This window comes from Choloepus didactylus, chromosome 10 (assembly GCF_015220235.1).
Source record: "Choloepus didactylus isolate mChoDid1 chromosome 10, mChoDid1.pri, whole genome shotgun sequence".
NCBI classification, from domain to species: Eukaryota; Metazoa; Chordata; class Mammalia; order Pilosa; family Megalonychidae; genus Choloepus; species Choloepus didactylus.
Genome location: NC_051316.1, coordinates 98,275,538 through 98,288,985, shown reverse-complemented (window position 1 = coordinate 98,288,985; position 13,448 = coordinate 98,275,538). Strand labels below are relative to the sequence as shown.

The 13,448-nt window shown below is 40.5% G+C and overlaps 1 protein-coding gene across 5 annotated transcripts in view; it reads right to left on the bottom strand.

Moving 5' to 3' along the window:
• The window catches only part of DENND1A (DENN domain containing 1A), a 669,505-nt gene that overhangs the window by 326,166 nt on the left and 329,891 nt on the right, over positions 1–13,448 (bottom strand). For all 5 annotated transcript variants that reach the window (XM_037851268.1, XM_037851271.1, XM_037851269.1 and 2 more), the window contains exon 6: positions 3,990–4,059. In XM_037851268.1, the coding sequence (XP_037707196.1) occupies positions 3,990–4,059 (70 nt within the window). The remainder of the gene's footprint in view (positions 1–3,989; positions 4,060–13,448) is intronic.

Sequence of the window (13,448 nt, the reverse complement as noted above, 5' to 3'; positions counted from 1 at the left end):
AATTGGGCCACGCCTTAACAGAAGTAACATCCTGAAGATATCTTATTTACAATGGGTCCACACCCACCAGAATGTGGACGAAGACTAAAAACTTGTTCAACTGGGGTACACAATCCAATCCACTTCAATGACATTGACCGTTTTGAGGAATGCGGTCATTTAAAAAATAGTTCTTTACTTTTGGGTTGTCTGATATTTCCTCACTAATAGATTCAGGTTGTGCATTCCCCAGATGGAATAGTCTGTAAGTGATGCCACATCCTTATCAGGTATCACATCTGGAGGCATATGATGTCCATCACCCCTTGTTGACGTTGGTTTCAATAACAAAAGGGCAACAGCTTAAGTAAAGTCCTTCAAAGGAAGAGGCCTCTTGATGATATAATTTCCTAAAAACTGTTTCCAAAATTCAGTTTGATGGTGTTTCAGTCTCTAAAAAGGAACTATTCGATGTGAATGTTTACCTTAATGGAATGAAGTAAAGCAAATATGTCCTAACTTCACCAATTGTTCTTTTGACTTGAATTGTTCGGGCGCCATTGGTTCTCCATTTCACATAGGATGGAGACTAGGCCAGGGTATATGACAGGCAAAAGTCCACAGCTAGGTTAGGTGTAAACTAGAGATTTGGTGTTCCTAGGTATCCCAGGAAGGCCCTCCATCTGTCGCTAAGCTTTGAGAAATGGAAGCCCAAACCTTGTGTTTACTCTCAATCAACTGGGAAATTCATGAAGGAGAAAGATGGTTCAATAGATGTCAACCTGGGTGGAAATCTCTGCTCTCATGCCACTGTCTAATATTTTCACATTCAGCTTGGGTAAAGAAATAGAAGGAATCCTTACCCAACTTTCAGGGAAAACTGAGTAGAAAGGAATGATTAACACTGAGTCTCAAGATCAAAAGAAATTTTGATAAACTGAACCTTTACAAGGTTAAGTATAAAGTGTACATGGAGTACCACAGAACTAAATAGTGTATTCTCTTGATTCTAAGAGGTTTACTTCCCCACCTCTTATTGTTTCTGAACTTTAGATGCCTCTTAAAATCTACGTCAAAGGCAACTAGCTGGCAGTAGGTAGAAGCACTGAAAATAGCAACCCTACCCGTATGTAGATAAAGGTTCGACTAATTACCACATTGTTTTTTCCCCCACCCTTGGTAGCTCTGTACAGAAAACATTTTTTTAATTGAATTACAATTTACATATATTAAAGTTCACCCTTTTCAATGTGCAGTTCCTTGAGTCTTAACAAATGCATACAGTAGTGTAACCAGCACCAAAATTGAGATACAGAGCAAATAAAGTCGTGCTCCTTTGTAGTCAAACTCCTCCCCACCCCAGCAGCTCCCTAGCAATCACTGATCTGTTTTTTATCCTTCTAGTTTTGCCTCTTCCAGAATGTCTATAAGTGCAGTTATACAGCATTTAGTCTTTCTGTGTCTGGCTTCTTTTGTTTACCAAAATGCATTTGAAATTAATCCATGTTGTATGCATTGGTAGTCCATTCCTTTTAATTGTTAAGTAGTATTCCATTCCTCTTTATTTGTTTTAATGCTCAGATTGTCCAGATATGACTAGTGGGAGCTCTTTGGTCCTTTAAGCTTGATTTTGCATCCTTCTGACATGCCTCTATCATCTTTTGAGCACTTCCTTACTTTCTGGCACAAAAAGATTTTTCTGGCTCATCTTATACTTTCCTTGCCCTAGCATGTGGAATCAGCCATTTCTTCAAGGAGCCCTAGTTCCTTCTAGTAGAGAATGGTATTTAGAAACAAGATCTGGGCATGAGGTATGATCACTGCTACTTGGGTATTGCTGATCCTAAGTCCCTTCAGTGGACATAGCCAGGGAATATATCAGATGCACACACACCCACAATAAACACTTGTATCAATATTCATTTCTATATCTATCTACATATATTGAAACTCATAGGTTCACATTGATGGTTCCAATTCCAATACAACATGGTAATCATTCTAGTTTCTTCCCTTTACGTATGTATAACTACCTTCAACAGTTAAAAAAAACCTTCTTAATACATTTAACTATTTGTATGTAACAATCTGAAATTTGCATGTACCTTGTCCCTGTCTCCCTCTCTACCCAGATGCCTTCCTTGCCCTACTCAGACATTGCTTGACACCCAGTTCAGGGCCACCACTGTCCATTCCCCACAAACAAATGTCCTCCTTACCTTAGGCTCCAACACTCCCATACTGGGCCACTGCTGCTACCTCCGTTTCTGTGTGGACACCCACTAGATCTCATTTGAGTTCTGACATCCAGTGCCAAGTCATTGTCATCATTCTCCCAAACAAACCCCCTCCTCATCCCACTTGGGGTCCAACATCCTGAGCCAAGCTGCTCTCTGGCTGAGATGCCCTTCTCACCCCCACCACCCTTCCAGGTGGATATCTTCCTTGCCCCATTTAGCCTCTGATAACCACTGTGGGTAAATGACCCATGCAGACACCCTCATCATCCAGCTCAGGCACTGACCCTCTACACTAGCACATCAGGGTAACCCCTCCAAAACAGAAGCTTCCCCTGCCCAACCTTACCAATGACTTTTAGAAAGCTTCCTGTCCTAATCTGACGACCAACACCTTGAAACAATTAAGCAAGTTGTAGGCAGAATCCCTATCAACTGTGCTATGCTTTCTTTTACCAGAATAAATTTTTTAAAAGGGGATTCTGGGCTCACGGGAAATAGATTCCAACCAAAAACATGTTACTGATCTCAGGCTTCAACACACTGAGAGGCAGGGCCCTTGCTAGAGCAATGGCCCACAGGGATAGTGCACCGGTTTTATAAGGTAATGATCCTGTTTCCCCTCCAATTTTAAAATGTTAAGAGTCTGCATGTTATACAATTCTATTCATTAAAGATATCTTTCAAATTTGAGTGAAAATCTGAATGTATGACTAAAGTGAACTGAGGATCAGAAATCGATGAACACACCCAAGGTGACCTCTTAACCCACTCATCAAAGAATAAATCACTTCTTTTATGATAGACTTCCCTGACATCTACATAGCTTTTCAGAGTGTCATTTCGATTAGTCATTCCTTTCATTTACCATGGCCTCTAGAATTCATTTGCCAGTGAGTAAATCTAACTTGAGGGAAAGACTTGTCCATTAAATACACCAAAATGAAGAAAATGCCTTATGCTCAGGGATGCTAATGGCTGTATTGCTGATATTCGTGAAAAAAGTCTAATTAGTGAATATTCCCAACAATAGGTAAATTTTTCATTATTTAAGGTACATGATAAAATGTTATAAAGCCATGAAAAATATTTGCAACCTTTTTAACAGTACAGGGGAAATGCTTCTGTTATAATGGTACCAAAAAGATGTGGGCTACAAAAGGCTAATATAGTTCCAGTTGACCCTTAACATCTATCAAGGATATTTTAGCATACCATTTCTTCCAAAAGTACAGTAAGATACAGCTGAACATTTTAAGTAATTTTCAGACCCTTACAAAAATTACTGTAAAGTATAACAAAGCCTTATTGAAATGGAAACTTGGGACAACTAGGTCATTTTGTCATTTAAGTGTCGAACTTGCAAACCTCTGCTTTGTAGCCTGACATGAACAATTCAAATTTGTGCCTCAACAAAATTATAATTTAATACATGTCATGAACTTTCAGGGTTGCATGGGAATATCAGAAGCTATGAGTATTAACTATGTCAATGCTAAGGGTCTATTTATTATTTAACTCAAAGGAAAAATAAAGGAAGAAAACATTCCAAAATGCTTGCAATACTTATCTTAGGAAGAAGAGTAGAAGCAGATTAGGAGTGATTTTCATTTCCATCCTACTATTTTCTCAATTTCCCAAACTTTCTATAATAGGCATGCATTCCTTTTTTGATAAATGTTTTGGCAACATGTAAGATGTGAACCACTTTTATTATCATAAAAAGTAAATGAAAGTTTACTTGTTGAAACGAATAAAATAAAAGGCAAATACCTGTCCTTTTGTCGTGTAATCTGCCAAGATGTTAAGTAGCTTATAAAATACTTCGAACCAGGGGAGATAGCTGGGGGAAGAAGAGGAAACACACGAAATATTAGTATGCAGGTCAAAAAACTTAACCAGGAGCTAATTCACAATTGGTACCTTAAAGTTTCTCTCTACATCCTGAAAAGCCTTCCTGTCATAGGCTATGCTGGAAACACAGACAGGCAAAATGCTAATTATTTCTGGGATTTAAAAAATTGCCTTTGTAAAGGGGAGAACTGAATGTCTGTTATAAATTATTCCCATGCCTTAGAGCTAGAACAGGTTTATAGAGAAGAAATAAAGTAGACTCTTCAATCAAGAACCACCCTGAATAGCCCCCTGGCCTCTCCCACTACACTCACCCTTCCCAGGAAAGCTTCTATTCAAGTTTCTAATGATTGGACACACAGAGCCATACACATAGCACTTATACTCCGGGCATATGCAAGGTGTCCTGAAGGCCTCATGAGTCCCAAACCATATCAGACACTCCAGCTATAATGCACACCCTCTATACTTACTGCAGGACAAGCACTAATTCCCTGTCCCTACCGCCCTCCGTCAGATCCTGACCTTTGATCCCCTGAATTCTGAAAACAGCAGGGCTGCTGACCTTACCCTTGTAGTCTGCCCTCTGTGTGACACTTAGAATGGTCCTCCTAAAATGCCAGCCTAAATCACACTCTAGAGTAAATTCCTGCAATGATGCCCCATCACCACAGGATCAAGTCCATACTTCTTAGAACGGCACCTGAGTTTCGTGACCACCAGGCCCTTGCCAGCTTCTCTAGCTGTCCTCGTGCTACTTCCCCATTAACATACTCCAGTCATTGCAGCCACACACAAAGGATCTCCAAGCATCATCTTGCTGACCTGGTGTACACTCAGCCCTTTTATCCCTCTGACTCTCACGGTCTAGTCCAGCTGATTTCTACTCATCTTCCCAGCAGGCCTCCACCCTCTCCCTGCCTCACAGGCCTTAAACCCCTCTCTTCCGTGTTGCCCTAGTCACTGTGCATCCTTCTGAGATAACATTCTGCACACTACGAAGCACTCAATGACATGTCTGTCTTCCCAACAGACTACAAACTGAGAAGGATCTCATCTTTCTCCACTTTGCCCAGGGCCAAGCACAGCACCTGGCACACCTTCAGTGCTCAGTGTTTACTAAACAAACAAAACTGAACAAAGACTAACAGCAAAGGCACATTAGTACTATAGGATTATAGCTGAAATGTATCCCCCACTTCCAAGAAGTATTGTCTCTTAATTTAAATGACTTTGTTCTCTATAAGAAACTTTTCCAAAGTTCCATCAAATAGGCCCCATGAGAAGAACGTCATTCCAAGTGCTTGCTGCCCTAACCAGGCCTGCCTTGCTGAGCTAAGCATCCATTCCAGATAGAGCTGGACACCACTTAGAGCTCCGATGCTGTACGACTACATCCTGCCAAGGAAAGGGAAATCAGCACCCTGCACAGATTACCAGCTGTACCGCTGAGGGTAATAAATGAAGTGAGAGGCAATAGAGAGGACAGATAAAGTGCACAGTCTTCCATCATTAATGTCTGAAGCCAGCACATGCTACTGTAAAATTTAAGTAGCTTATCAAAATATACTGATAAGCAACTTAACTTTTCACTTCTATGACAGTATTATCACTTATGTTAATATGTTTCAGTCAGCTCTGGCAGCTGCATATTGACTATTACAGAGTAAATGACTGCTGCCACTTTACACAGCATTTACTCTGGCAGAGCAATGTAAACATTCAAGAGGGATTAGGGAGGAGATAAGTCTCTCCCTTCCTATTCTGTTAAATAAACTTCAGCTGAGTTAAAAGCCATTATAGTAGGAATAAGAAATCCCCTCAGAAGGAAACTCTTGCACAGATTAGAGGAGCCTTAGTAAATAAATTCAACTAAAGAGTACAGATATTTTATTTTCCTGGGAGAAAGATACCATGTTAAATCCAGCAACTGAAAATCGAGGGGCAAGAGGCAGGAGCAAGAATAGAAAACACTTCCTTGCAAGGAAATTGGAGCCTCAAACAAATGAGAGAAAAGCTGAAGTCACATTAGGAATACTTCATGAAGTATCTGGGGCAGGCTGGATTCTGTGATACTTTAGGACTGTCGTGCACATGGAAGCATATGGAAGTCTGGGAGTTGGACAACTGGGTTTGACTGACCAACCTGTCTTGGGTACGGAAACTCAAGCTTCAGTGTTTTTATCTGCTGTGAGGATGGACAAAAGCATGTGGTAAGGGCTGCCTAGCTCACAAGCAGTGCTCAGTTCTCACACACAGCCTCAGCCTCTCTAAATCAATTCTTTTTAGCTACGCTAAGCACAACCATCGACCATGCGAGGGTTTGCAGTTACCCTGGAAATTAGCCATTTTTTTCCCTCTTTGGCCTGACCAGACACAACTGTTCCCCACATGTTGTCCCCTGTGCACTGACAGATGAATATCTAGTGATGGCAGTGTTAAGATTTTGAAACCAAAACCCAGCTGTCTTCTTCTTCAAAGAGTCCCTGTTTTCCCCTGTTGGGAGGCCAGGGTTCACAGCTGAACTTTATCCAGTGGCGTTTCCTGTACTGCTTCATTAGTGCTGGCACAATAGCTTCGTGCTGCCTGCCAGGTTGCAGGTGAGGGTATGGAGAGCCTCTGCTCCATTTTGTGCTTGTCTGTCATCATTGAGTAAATAATACTTCCCCATTCGGAGACAGGAAACAAACTCTCAGCTAAACTGTTCCTCCCTGGACATCGAAAGGAGCTCAAAACATCCCTGGTCCTGCTCCACTTGCTTCCTTTATGCAGTCACTTGAGCCCTCAGGACAGAGTATCACTCTGGCCCCAAAGCTGGGGCCAAGAAGACAAATAACAAATGGTCCTTGCACTCAAGAAGTCCATGGTCCCAGTTGGAAAGAGAAACACAAATACAACTAAGTGTAATAGTTTGGGTGGGGGGAGCTGGAAATCTTTCCCAAGTGCTTTATTTAGCATAAGCTTTTTGATCCATTTATAAATATATAATGGAGCATTATCATGACCCAATCAGCAGCACATTGGGTTGTCAAAATGGGAAAGCCTGCTTCCAGGCATTAAGTAGCCTGGATCTGAGCTTCTCTCACCAAATTGCAACTCAGTTAGGTAACTCTGCCCCAGGTTCTGACCTTGTTCCCAGGCCTGACAGTCAAACTGACAGACTTCTGTTTTGTGTGGGGCAATACAAAGTTTTAAAATTCAAGAAGAGCTCAGGTAGCACTAGCAGTGATCCTTCCACACGCCGTCCCATGGACCCAGGAGCACCACAAGGCCCCCCTTCTAGGTCATGCAAGGTCAGATTCTAAAGACAGGGAGTGCATTAGGTAAAAGTGACCCAGGGTCAAAATCACCCTTAAAAAGCCCCTACATTGCCCCCAAAGTATAGCAAAGTTGGCCTGAGTTTCAAGGGCCTGCTGAAGGAAAAATGTATGTGTTTAAATCAGTCAGCTGGGGAAAACTCACTCTCAAGATGAACTCGGGATCTGAGTCCAACTAAAGGACAGAGGATTCATTTTCCTAATCTTGCTCCACTGAATGGACTGTCAGGACAGTCATTCCCAGTGGTGTATGTATGAACATACATAAATGGGCTTGTATAAGTTAAGTGTGGGCATGATGGCATTTCACTTCTGTAAAGTAAGTATTGTAACAGAAGAACACTGAAAATTTTAAGAACTGCTTCCACTTCCTTTCCTGAATAATTCAGTTCAAAAGCCATCAGATGAACTCCAGCAAAATACGTGTATGTGACTGGGGTGTGGGTGGGGGCAGGGAAGCCATGGTGGTCTAGACAGGGGTGTCAGATGCTGCCCAAGGTAAGGAGAATGTCTGCTTGGGAAGATGGTGGTCTGGTGCAGGGTGTCAGAGCTCAAGTAGGGGAGAAGAGGATATCGTTATGGAGGGACAACCTGGTACAGGGTGTTGGAGCCCAGGTAGGCTGAGAACAGTGCCTCACTGAGGGGTGGTCTGCTCAAGCAGGGCAAGGAGGGCATCTTTGGTAAGAGAAGTCAGAGTCTGAGTAAGATAAGGAGGATCTCCACGCAGAAGGGGTACTCTGACTTGGAGTGTTAGAACTCAAGAGGGACGAAGAGGGTGTTTATGTAGGGGTGAAGCAGCTGAGGAAGATATTTATGGGGGAGGGGACAGCAGTGGCAGCACAGCATATGATGTCAGAGACTGAATGGGGTGAGGGGGGCAACCATGTGGGGGAGATTGGTTAACTTACATGGAAACTGATCAAGACTGATAAACAAATAAATACATAATGGGAATCAAGTTTCTAACCATTGGAGAAGGGAGTTGCAAATATGGGATAGGGAGAAAACAAGAATGAACCCTGTAGTGTTGGAATAGAATTAGATTTAACAGTGTAGAAACATGTTCTTCAATATATATAGACAGAAAGATACAGATATAAAAGAAATATGAAAGTATGTATGTATGTATATATACACACACACACACACACACACATATATACACACACATACTCATGTATATACATATATATATTCTCCAGCTCTGGCCACTGAGAGGGCATGGAAGCAGAAACACCCCACTATAATAAACACAATTAGTGCCCAGGTCTTGTTTTCTAAATATCATTATCCAATAAAAGGAACTGGGTTTCCTTGAAGAAATTATTAATTCCAGGGATGCGCCTGGGAAACATGTTGTCTACTAGAAAAAAGACTGCTTAACACTTGATGGCGACATATCAACAGAACTTGAAAGCCAGCTAAGAGGTGCTTCTATGGCCAAATCTGCAATAATATGAGGAATAAAACAAATAATGATAGAAACAGATTATCACTGACTAAAACAGGAAACCATGAGTCTATGCTGATATAGATAAATGAATTGGAAGTCTGATAAGTGATGAGGTTATATACAATAATCTCAAAATACCTCTCCATAATATACTAATTACAAAGGGAAAGCATACTTATACAGTGGAAACACCTGAGAGAAACAACCTAAATCAAGTGATTCAAGTTAGCATCATCAGCAACGTAACGTATGAATTGAAATCATGTACAAACTGACAGATGAAATGTAAAGAATGCAGCAGCTCTTCTGCCAAAGAAGCAAAATCTAATCATGAGGAAACATCAGACAAACCCAAATTGAGGGATATTCTACAAAATAATAACCTAATTGTGAAGTTCATAAAAGTCTAGGAAAGACTGAGGAATGTTCCAGAGTGAAGGAAACCAAAGAAATATGAATAAATGCAACATGTGATGCTGCACCGTATCCTTTTTCTAGGAAAACTTGAATGAGGTCCAAGGATTACATAATAATCTCCTTATTTGATGATTGTACCTAAGTTATGTAGAAGAAAGTTTTTTTTTCCTTTGAAAATACTAAAGTATTTGGGCCTGATGGGTTATTATATTGGCACATTTCTCCAATGGTATAGAAAAAAAGTTCTTTGTACTGTACTTGAAAATTTGCTGTAAGTTTGTTATTGTTACAAAATTACAATAAAATGGAGAGGAGAGGATCTAAAGGGTTTCTTCTGTCATAAATATAAACAGATCAATCAAGAGTATACAGAATAAAGACATGAGTTGGGAAAATATTATAAAAAATTTTTAAAAAACATATTTTATAAGGGAGGAGCACACATAAGAGAGAATGGCCAGTTGCAGATGGGGGAGTCAGCTTCAGCTGAGTCTTATAAGAGGAATAAGTTGTTATCAGTGTATGGGAGGAAGATTGGTTGTGGTGGTCATGGGGGTGAGGGTGGGGTGAAGAGCATTACAGGCAGAAAAAAATCATGAGCAAAGGCCTGCAGGCACAAACCCCCAAGGCCTGATTTGAGAACTGTGTGCAATTTGGAATAGCTATAGAGTACTGTATATGGGCTATAGAGCAAGAGAAACGTCTAGGAGAAGAGACAAGGCTGGATTCCGGAGGGAAACCACTGGGCCTGCCCTTTACTCTCTAAAGAGAGTTAAAGAGGAATAACATCTTGAGGATGAGTCTTCAGAACGAGGTAGAAATTATTCCTGCCTAATCTTAACCCTGATCATAGCCCAATGGATCTCAACTTCATTGGAACCAGTGTCTGCTCCACTATCCTAAAAAGAAAATCTTCAATAATATAATCAATTCATACACATTAATTTTTTAAAAGATCAATATAATGCTCTGGCTATAAGATAAAGTAAGAAAGAAACTAATTCACAATAAAATATTATTAAATTTAACATTTAAACACTCAGGCACTACTCTATTAGAAGATAAAATGAAATAGTACCTCTCCTGGGGAGGACCTGTGGCAGAGCTGCTTCTACTCACATCTGGAATGATGAGTTTAAGGCTGAGAAAAATACAACGGAATAGGGTCCTTTCAATTTTCATTGGCGACCTTCTACCGCCTATCTCTTAGAATTCTATCTTGGATACTGTGAGAGAGGTATCCCTTCTTTTCTCACTTCCTATAAGCAGATTTTGCCGAAATTCACTGAACGGCAAAACAACCCTTGGATAAGGCTGTTTGACATTCGGTATTGAAAATTTTAATATTAACTAACCAAAAGCTAACACATTTTTAAAAACCGAGCAGCATGGCATATACTGGGGAGAATAGAGACGTGAGTCAAAAAACCCTGGGTTTGAAATTCAGCCCTGCTACTTATTAGCTGCGACACCTCAGGAAAGTTACTACATCTCTCAAAGCCTCAGTTTCCTCTTCTACAAAAAGACATATGCCAACTAACTTCTGTAACTGATATAAATACCGATAATCTAGCATATGGAACACTCTCCCTGCCCCTCTCTGCCTGGCTAATTCCTAATACTCTTGCCAATCCCAGCTTTGGAAAGCTATTGTTGATCCTTGGTGTCTGGGTCAGCGTCTTCTCCAACACTCTGTATGGGAATTCCACATTCCCTGAGGTCACCAGATTGGACAGGAAAGCACAAGCTGTTAGAAGAAGAAAATAATCCACTGCTTGAAACAATTAGGCCCCGCTCAGCCCTCCTGGGTTGACCCAGCATCTATGCCTGCCCCTCTGTGAGTATCTTGGTCAGACACCCACAAATAAATGCAAACTGACCACAATGAAAACAACAAACCTTACAAAGGATGCAAAACTTCATGAAGCCCATGTTAGAGATGCTAGATATCTGCTCAGTAATGAGGAAAAGTCAATGACAAATAATGCCCTGGAAGTATTAGACCAGTTACCAAGTGAAGACAAAAATCAAGAATAACAAGAATGGTGACCCAATAGTCACTTCAGAAGAAACTGCTTTCAATATCGAAGGATTAAGAGAGGCCCTTGGGAAATTGATGATGTCCCCAAATACTTTAGGAAAAAATACCCTTTTATGATTATGCTCTGAAGGTCAAACATGAAGAAGAATTATAAACTACCCCCCAAAACATAAATAATAACCATTATTTATTTTTCTAAGAATTAATGCATTGTTGGAATTAAAAGCTAATTTTCTTGAAATAAATTTATTTTCAAAATTTTAGTGTTTTTTTTTCTAGATAAAATCTGAAACTTTTCCCCATTTTTACTATAAAATTTTGGCATCCATTTTAATAGGTGTACTTTATTACCAGATATAAGGCTTTCTGGTCTTACCCTATATTAAGACTCACCATGGTTTATAACATATGCTTGTTTGTCTGTCTTCTCCATTGTATCAACTCCATGAGAGAAAGGATCATGGCTACATATTGACTGTTTGGTCCCTAGGGTGTGCCTGGCATGTGTGAGACATTCAATGAGTCATGGCTTCCTTGACAGATGTAACTCATATCTATAGCTTCCACCAAGGCCATTTCCAGTAGAGCTACAGAGTACCAGTCAATCAACTCTTGGTTCCAAATTTAGCAGGTAACATTTTTGTTAAGAAAATGACCCAGAACTAAAAGTGATCCATGCCGATCAATGGATTGCTGGAATGTGTAACAGATAATTAGAATAGATGGAGCAAATGTTCAAAGTAAATCAAGAAGTACCTGCAAATTTAAGATGTCTTGCCCCTTGCCCATCCCTCCAAAACAAGTAAACCCTACCATCTACCTTTTTTGTTTCTCATTCAAACTGTGAAAACATCACAAAACTAGTCTGATTTATTTTCAAATACTAATTTTTCAAGCATAGGTGGGCCCTTAAAATTGCTCAAGAATCTCTGATTTATCAGTGAATCAGGCCCTGTGGTCTCTGCAAAGTCTGCTCCAAACATTTTCCCTCTTCTCCCTTTCTTAACCAGTTACTTATGTCCTCCAGAAGATACTTTTCTCTTCAAACTTACTGAAGAGGAAAAAGCCTTCTAACATGAGTTTTCCTCTCTTCGACCCCTACACTTCTCATCCCTTTCTCTTTCCCTCCTAACTGGAGGTGAAAAGTAGGGAAGATGCTAGATCTCAACTACACTGCCTTCTAGAAGATATACCTTCTCCCCCATTTCACTCAGCCAAAAAGCATTCCCACCTTTAAACACATTAAAAACAAAATAAAACAAAACAAAACAAAAAACCACACACACACACACGCACGCACGCGCGCGCATGTGGTATTACCAAAGTTCTGTTCCTTTTCCATTCTATTAAACTTCTCAAAAGAAAACTCGGTTCTTCTCTCTTTCTGACACTCTCCCTGGACAATCTCATCCAGTTCCATGGCTTCAGATTTTACAAATGACCCCCAAATCTACCATCTTGGACCAGATTTCTCCCTTAAGTCTGCATTTCCAGCCCCCACCTGGAAGTGGATTGCAAAGTATCCAGCACATAGCAGAAACTGAAATATTTCTTTTTCTACCATTTTAAATTAAAATATCCAAAATAACTAAGTGGCAATATTTACCCCTCAACATTCCCCTTTGCTATTCCTGGCTCTACCACCCAGGTCTTTAGGCTCAAATTCTTACGTGGTCTTTGACATCTCCCTCTAATCACTTGTCACGCCATATCAATTTTCATCTATAGTCTTTGGCATCTTGACTCCCCTTCATTTCCATTCCCACTCTTCTTCCATTGTTCAAGCATGTGCTATCATCTAGATGACTGCAGAAATCTTCTACATATCTTCTGATGTCACCTTCACACTGGTGCCAGATTAAGCTTATAATGTATAGCATGAGCATTTCACTCTTTAGCTCAAATGCCTCCCCTACCTGCTTCCTAAGTAAAACCCAAACTCGTAGGCCTGATATTCAAGGCCTTCCATCTGGCCCAAACCTATGTTTCAGCCTTATCTTTGCACACTCACTATGCATCATTGCCATCAATATTTGTGCTGCCTGCCTTTAGCCCTTTGTTAGCACACCCCTTCAATGATTGTCATACTGCCACCTGTGAATAGCCACCCCCATCTTCCAAGTTTTCCTGAAGTGCCACCTCCTCCTTCA